This window comes from Sinohyriopsis cumingii, chromosome 11 (assembly GCF_028554795.1).
Source record: "Sinohyriopsis cumingii isolate HCF-2022 chromosome 11, ASM2855479v2, whole genome shotgun sequence".
NCBI lineage: Eukaryota > Metazoa > Mollusca > Bivalvia > Unionida > Unionidae > Sinohyriopsis > Sinohyriopsis cumingii.
This window is the reverse complement of record NC_142971.1, coordinates 53,131,032-53,139,884: the sequence shown is the minus strand read 5'-3', so window position 1 is coordinate 53,139,884 and position 8,853 is coordinate 53,131,032. Positions and strand designations below refer to the sequence as shown.

General features: G+C 36.0%; 1 protein-coding gene across 1 annotated transcript in view; it reads right to left on the bottom strand.

Moving 5' to 3' along the window:
- Positions 1-418: 418 nt before the first annotated feature.
- LOC149788466 (uncharacterized) overlaps positions 419-8,853 on the bottom strand; it is a 24,487-nt gene continuing 16,052 nt past the window's right edge. Inside the window, exons 3-4 of the mRNA XM_089974446.1 lie at positions 7,226-7,377; positions 419-1,670 (exon numbers count right to left, since the gene is read on the bottom strand). Coding sequence (XP_089830572.1) covers positions 1,477-1,670; positions 7,226-7,377 — 346 coding nt within the window. The 3' untranslated portion in view covers positions 419-1,476. The remainder of the gene's footprint in view (positions 1,671-7,225; positions 7,378-8,853) is intronic.

Genomic DNA, 8,853 nt, shown 5'->3' with positions numbered 1-8,853 from the left:
ACATTATCTATTGATGCCGTCATTAATCTATACACATTATCTATCGATACCAACATTAATCTAAGTTAAATGGTTATCACACCGCTCTGAAAACTCTTGAAATCAATGCTATGTAACGATTTGCCATTACTTACACTGTGCAAAACAAATTATCACTTTGCTGGTTTTTGGTAATTGTCTTCAAATATGTGTTGCCTTGTAAGTCTTATAAATTTAAAAATAACCCCATTGGCGCTGTTTCCGTAGTGTTGAAACGGCACACGTACCTCTTCCTTAACGAATGCTTAATATGAAAATATATAACATTCAAAATAAACTCCCAACATCGACTCGCGTTGTGTCATTACTATGATCTACCCTTTTCTACTAGCAATTGGGAGAATTGAATATAATATAAAAATAGAATACGCAAAACATATTGTATTATATATTGGTTACCTTTTATTCTGATTTGATATACTACAACAGTATTATGATGAAATGTTCATGACAAGATGACAATAAAGGACCATGTTTGATATGGTTTGGTTGGTATTTTACGGCACAGCAAGTGAGCTGTTAGTGCCTATGATATTTGGGCAAATTACTTTGCTCTAGGATACACCATGGCAGCCGGCCCTGGCTGATGTGATGGCAGGATTCGAACTCGCCCTTTTTCAACCACGACTATTGAATGCTAAACAACTGAACCGCCGCGATTCCTGCAGGTTAAATGAATAAAAAAAAACGTGAATATCTAGGAATATAAAATAGGTACTTTCAAGCAATATAATGCCAGACACAATACTGAGGAAGCAGATTAACCTTTTAAAATATCAGTGGAAAGCATTATTGTCATTAGCATTAGACATCTGAATACAAAGCTTGCATAACTGCTATTTGCTAAGACAGTATGACTGGTAAAATTAGGTATCTTTCAAAGAAGCCCAAAAGATTTCATTATAAACACATCTTTTGTACACGTATGACATTACTCATATCAGTGCATATATAAAACATACAAAAGTTTAATGATCAACACATCTTCGTACATTTAAGACAATTAATTTGTTTCTACTGGAATTCATTGATCGATAGGTTATGGGCATTTCCCTGCACATAATAACAATGTCAGCTTCAAATACCATCTAGAGCAAACCTAAATATCGCTGCAAAGCGGGCGGTCCATAATATCCACCCGATGAAGTTGCTTGTTTTTGTTTAGACCTGTGCAAGATCTTAATTGGATTTTTCCCCTTGAATAATATACAAAAAGGAACACAGTCATACAGATAAGCTTAAGACCAATTCATATTGTAATTATAATTATGTACAATTATTATTTAATGAAGCACACGATACAATTGATATGATGAATATATTACCAAATAAAGATATATATTGTGAACTCAATCCATAAGTGAAAATCATTGATCACGCAGAAATTGCAGGAAAGCTTGAAGTTAAACTTTTAAAGAACATGTCAGAATGCCACCACTAGGTCTTGGCAGCTTGGTCGTAGGCTGGTGAGGGTACACCATACTGATTGTTCATACCCGCATTGACGGGCATAGTGGGCGTATAACCGGCCATTTGTGGAGCGTAGGCGGGAGCATACATTCCCGGAGGCAGCTGGGTCGTCGGCATTTGCATTCCATTGATCGTTGTTGTTCCTGTCGTCATTGTAAACCCTAAAACATAGCCAAGTCCCGGCATCAATGAAAATGCATTGTCATAGTCAATAACATAAATAAATGATAGGACTAACACGTACATGGATTTTTACAGTCAATAAGGATCTGACTGGTATGAATAAACATGTACGTGAACATTTTGTCGAATCTATTACTTATCGACATTGATAGAATTTGTAGTTTCTATGGTCATTTTGTCAACAAATTATTACAAACAGAAAATTAACCCGTTCATTCATTAATTAACCTTGAATCACAGTTTTATGGCGTGCAAAATACAAATTGGAACTATTATTTATGCCTATATATTTGATAGAAATATCAAACATAACTTTGAGAAATATGTCGGATCCGAATTGAGTTTGTTAACGAAGATGATGCAAAATTATTAGTTGACTTATCACTGATTCAAGATCTGATTCTTGGGGTCCGTAGCATTCGAACTGGATTCTACGGCAACATATAGGTATTACTGATTCGATAACGGATTGTATGGACTCCGTGGTATTTAAACCAGACGGCAACATATGGGTACTACTGACCGCATATGACTACTACTGACCACATGTGGATGCTACTGACCGTATATGGGTACTACTGACCGCATATGGGTACCACTGACCACATGTGGGCACTGACTACATATAACCCATATCTGGCCATAAACATACCATATTATGATGTATCTTCCACCGACGATGTTAATTGTGACCTCAAGATGACAACATTATTTTTATTTGCTGGTGTGCTCTCGTGTTTAGTTGCTGATATTTTTTTTTATATAGTTTTAGCTTTTCACTAGTATTTTCTTTTCTCTTGACAGATATATGATTTTATTTGACGACATTTCGTTACAAGTAACAATTCCAACACATGTTAATTTGATGTGAAATTTCATTAGTTTGAAGAGGGAAAAAAGGGTGGAGAAAAAATCTCAGTGATATTGTCATAAAGGCTGATATAAAGCTGCTTCGTCTAACATAACCCTGTCTGTATTTGCACAATTTCTGTATTATCGTGTACAATCTATTCGGGTTTTGATACAAGTTTTGTAAAAAAAAAAAAAAAAACAACAACAGGAAACATATTGAACATGTTATTGGTATTTATTAAGTCAAAATATCCTTTGTCACCAGCTCAAGCGAAGAAACGTTGCTAATGTCCTATTTACGACAGTAAAGCATTCAATTATGTTGTCAAAATTCGCAAATATTCAATTTGATTTCAATTTCTTGTTTTCGTTATTGTTTGTTTGTGCATTACATTTTTGAAACATTTTGTTTAATTGTTAGAATAATAATAATAGGAGATCTAATCCGTCTATTTGATTTGGAGATTTGGAGCATTTTATATCAGCAAGGTGTCCGAGTGATACAGGATTATATTGGGCAGTCTCATGACATGAATCGACCAATGAAAATAACTGATTGTTCTCTTAGGTGGGATAAGCACTAGTGCAGATTTTATGTTAAGAATAATTTCCCTCTGTTGTATATATTTCAGGCATATTGCGTGTTAACTTGTGTCCATAACTGAGGGTAGAGTTTTCGCCTACACGAGTATTATGTTAGTAAATTATAAATAAGCTGTTTACTGATATATGAGTCCAAGGTCTAGCTTAGTTAACGAGCATATAAGGATTAACAAGCGAATCAATTTATAATTTGAAGGAAACATTCAATACAAATAACTCACATTTTGGGATTTTCAGGTCCGGTAATTGTGCCGCGGACCAAGTGAAATATGTATATATAGTGAGATATAAGCAAGTGTTTTAATTTCTGTTTTATGGTCTGTCTCTGGAATCGTTTACATTTTGTTCAGATATAATTTTATAAGGCTTATTTATTTAAATTATTCATTGGAATTAATGGGGTGCTCGTTGGCTTTGAATTCATGCACTGCTTTGGGAATACTGTGAATTCATTCAAATACATTTTGGACTGTATCATTAGTATTTCAGTACATTCAAGGCTTGACACATCAGTACATTCAATACTGTTGTGGTACATCTGGATATCCAAGACTACTGAAAGTTATTTGGTTATTAGTAGATTTATGATTTTTGGGGATTTAATCCCCAAAATTGTAAGTCTTTTGAATTTTCAGTTTGTAGTTTAGAAAAATAAAATTTTGGCTGAATTGTTACATAAATTGTTAGTTTATTCTGTTACGAACTACTGTTTTAGCATCCCGAACTGATGTGACTTCCAGTAAGCAAGCTATTTTTACAAGTCTTGTCAATAAAACTTTCTTACACTGGGCTACCGAGAGAATTATTAATGAAGAAGGAAGAAGAAAAAAAAAATAGCTAGTCTCTAGGAACTGATAGATTTAGTAAATTATTATTATTATTATTATTATTATTATTGCGATGACTGAACATATTTCATATTGAAATCAAATGACGAAAATATAATAAACAACGACTTTCAAATCAGTCAGAGACAACGTGGTCCTTTTTTGTTTACATTAAGGAGATAAACCAAGACAGTGTAAAAACCTGGTGTCGTGTTATTTTTTTAATGTGATCTACAAATTAGCATCATTATACATAGCTCAAATGGTAGAAAGAGCGTTGAAGACAACTATATCAGAATCCCAAACTGGATTCATTAAATACTGATGCAGACTGCTCCGTTGACATAGTGGCTAGAGCGTCCGCCTCCGATGTTTGAGGTCGGGGGTTCGAACCCCGGCCGAGTCACACCAACAACTTGTAAAAATTGTACTAATAGCTGTGTCGCTCGGCGCTCAGCATTAAGAGGCTAGTGTTAGGATGTGTCGGCCTGGTGTCAGGATAATGTGACTGGGCTGGACATGACGCAAGATGTCTGCGGCATGATGCCCCACTGCAGACATCGTAGCGATATGACTAAACAAATTGTCAAAGCTACGTTAATAAACAACTCTTAATCCAAATCCAAACACTGATGCATATATATATATATAAAGATATATTTTAATATACCACTAAGAACAAAATAATAATCCTGGTGAGTTAGTACTTTTTGATTTTGAAAAATCATAGGCCATTATGATAAACAACAATGAATTATTTTTGGTTTACTAAAAGGAGATAAACCATGACAGTTAAAGGTATTTTGTTCTTTGATACTATAGTTTAAAATTAGCATCAGGCTATACACCTCAAGGGCGAAAAAAGATGTTGAGAACCTTAGCTGTTATTGTTGTTTGGTTTAACGCTATTTTTCAGCACTCGATAGGCTACACATGGCGGCCAGTATTAATGGTAGAGGAAGAACCCGGGAAAACCCCAGAAAAAAACACCGACCCACCAGAAGCTACTGGCAAGCTTTCTCACATAGCCACATTGGCCGAATCCGAGACTCGAACCCAGGCAGACAGAGGTGAGATGGCAGTGATCCGTAACGGAGAGCGCTTTAGACCATTTGGCCACTCGGGGCCCTAAGGGAACAATAGTAGTTGCCAAACTCACGCAACTGTCAGAACGAAAAACATGATTCACCAAAGGCAGATACACAGGTGATAGGATTCCATTGATATCTCATTGAAGACACTATTCAGATAAACATACTACTCATGTAATTATCCCGGTCTGTTATTTCTTATCATGTTGAAAAGTCATCGGATAGAGTAGTATAGATTTGTCTCAAGAAAGCTACTTATAGTATGTTTTTTCCTCCGAACTCTATTAAGAAAGGACAAATATATTTTAGCAAAATATATCTTCAGCAGTTATTGAGAATGGTTTTATGTCAGATTCATTTTGCAGTCAAAAGGCGCTGCTCTGAAGCTATTAGAATACTTATCATACAAAATGTTTGGACAAATATAACAAACTAGTTATTAACAAGCATAAGTAAATATTTCGTTTGACCTCAAATACCTGGTCAAACAGCGATAACAAATAGATAATGAAGGTTTTCTTCCAGAGTTTTGCACCTGTTAACGGTTAAACATGTAACTGATATCATTCCAAAGGAATAATTATGTCCGATAAAAAAAACTCAGGGCTGATAAATTACTTAACTATCGGTACGAGATCAAATCTTAATAACGTCTGAAGGCATATTTCATGAAGTTCCTGTGATTATGTACGTAGACCTAAAGATCTCAAGGAAAATCTGGTACATGTTACAATAACTTCATAAAAGACCAAAGATTTAAGAACATACTGCTGCAAAGGCAAATGTTGCACAATTTACCAGAGAACATATAATTCAGATTTCGACGACAGTAGTTAAGTTTGCTATCAATCAGGACAGGACAAGCGCAGGTCAAATGTTAAGGGGTAGATGGGATGGGGTCGTGGGGATTTCAAAATTTTACAAGGTCCCTGACTTCCCTAGAAAGGACATCACAGAAAAAGCTAACGTGTCTATTTACTCCAAGTCTGCAAAATACCCAATAAACATGCGCGAGAGTAAAACGATGGTCAGATTTCAAGGGACAAGACACTAGGTATAGGTGCGTGGGTCGGTGTGTACGTTCAGTTTTTTTTTTTTTTTAGCCTGGTAAGATTCCGGACCCCCTTCCCCCCGTTTCGGGCCTGCAGAAGCTAGTATGTCGACCTAAAAATGTAATCGATCTCCTTACTTACGTGATTGGCCACTGTCAACATGTTGAAGAAATCATTTAAAAGAACGAATGCATAACCACTGGAGCAACATTTGCAACAAATTCAACGGAAACTTGCCAACCACTATAATTAGACTAGGCATTTGATGGATTCCGTCGAGATCCTACCGACTGAGTCTAAGCTGGGATGGACCAATATAGAACGCACATGTGGGAAGCAATAATGTCTGGCATCAGTTTGTCATCCGAACACAACGTTTGTTACACTATGTAATCAAGTAAATATTCTATATTGTTTATATCAATTATTAATAGTAGTATTATTACGCTACAAATGTCTCTCGACATATTTCCTTTGCTACTGGGGTTCCGGAGGATCTAAGGCACTCGGCTTTACAGATCTCTGGCTTGTCACCTTTGTCCGCATGGGTTCAAGTCTTGTTTAGACCAAAGGGGATACGAAAGAAGACTCGCCAGTAGGTTCAAATTGTTCAAAGGTTACTGGCTGCCATGTATTGCCTATTATGTGCTGATTTTGTTTGAGAAACACTTTGGTCTGACGGAAACGCAGAATAAATATATTGTTTAACCATTATAAGACAATTTTCAATTATTTGTCTTTCTTTCTTCCATTATTTCAGTATTGTTTGTGGATTGTCCATGCCATTCATTCCGGGAAGAGTTAACATTTTCTCTTGGCTGTCTTTAGTGATGTGGATGGAAGCTGCTGCTAACCATGAGGAAGAACATGTTTCAAACATACAGTTCGGAAAATTCTCTCTCTCTCTCTCGGAATGAAACTTTTCCCCAATTGTGTCCAAGGCAAAAATTGGTTGCATTAGATTTGTATGCTGCAATGAAAACATACACTAATGTTTCTTTTCAATAGGTATGCCAAGAAATTCAGAACGAGAACCTAAACGAACAATCAAATAAACAAGACAGCATTCAGCGCAAAAACAAGCATGTGACTGGACAATCTTCTTTACCTGGATTCGCTTGCGCGTAGAGGATTTGTCCATTTGTAGCTCTTCTGCGTTGAAGGCAGCAACAGCAAACAATGGCGCCTATCAAAACTGCGAGCCCGGCAAGGCTTCCGACTACGATTCCTGCGATGGCGCCTCCAGAATATCCGGTATATCTGATATGTTCAAAAATATTAGATAATTTAGTAAAAGTTTAGGCAATCACCTTCGAGGTAGGTATGTAAAGAGGTTGGCGAAAGTACTAAGTGACATCTTGTGAGTTTGTTTTAGAGCTCTTTATTTCATACGCCCGTTTCCAAAACGGTAACTATATGTTTAGTAAAATCATTTTAATGTTGTAATGAATGATTATGAACAGAAATGCCACGGGGAGTGTGTGTGTGTGTGTGTGTGTGTGTGTGTGTGTGTGTGTCTTGTCTATACATTTTTTTAAACTGGGATTCTTCACGCATTGAACGTGGTGTAGAGGAAATTGTTCCTTTCGCAGATTTCTCAATATCGTTGCCAGACGTTATGGGTTAATTATAAATTTAGATGGCTTTTAGTTTTAAAGAACCATGGGGATGATGCAGGAGCTCTTAATCAAAGGGTCGTGGGTTCGATTCCCACCCAGTCCAGCTTCGCTGTATCCTTGTGAAATGTTACTTATTTACCATTCTTTCAGCATGACAATAATGTGGCATGAGTGCCGTTAAAACCTCATCCAAAGGGTATTATAAAGTATTCTGAGGCACGAAGAATCCAGTGTAAATAACTTAAATATAATAGCTGAAATATATTTCTACAGACGAAGTACCTGTGCTTTGTAACTGTGGTTCAATTAAAAGAAAATCTTTTAATATTTCCCAAGAAACAATCAATTGAGTGTGCTTTCTCTGTTACACCGTAGAAGAAATTGTGCATTTTTAAATAGGATATCAAATTACTTCTTGTCAAAAAATATGTTTAAAGCCTGAGCTCTTGGCGGCTTTATCGATCTGTTTTCCGGACAAACATGTATATGATAAATACAATATTTTCTTCTTATAGTTCAGCATTAATCTCAAGACCCAATGCAAAACATTGCATTTGTTTTTTTTATTATTTGTAGGTGTGTACGTGTTTCTAACATAGGGCAGACGCTTCTTGAAGAACAAAGTTCCAAGACTTTACCAGATTTTTCCTGGGTGAATTTGATCTTTTTTAATTATCATTTATGACACTTACTGAACAGAATAAAATATTTGGTTTTAGAACATGCGCAGTTTTTAAAATCAAAAGCCGTTTCAATTTCAGACTCCCATAACATCTAATTTAATCATGTAACAAATAACGGATACATCGCTAGATACAAGTATAAATACTGAAAGTCATATAAAGTCGCAAATGACTCATTTTAAATAACATAATAAAGTGCTAAATTCACTCTTCGTAACTGCATTTGTTGGCATAGAGAATCTTTTTGACTAAGGCTGTAATCTGACCATGTGATGTGTATTTCAAGTGTCATTGTCTAGAACTACAACACCATAGGATTCTGCTTTCAAGATTAGTCTAGTAGTCTGTACTGTGGCCTAGTAGTCCATTCTAGTCGGTACATTGGTCTAGTAGTCCGGCCTAGTAGTCTGTACTGTGGCCTAGTAGTCCATTCT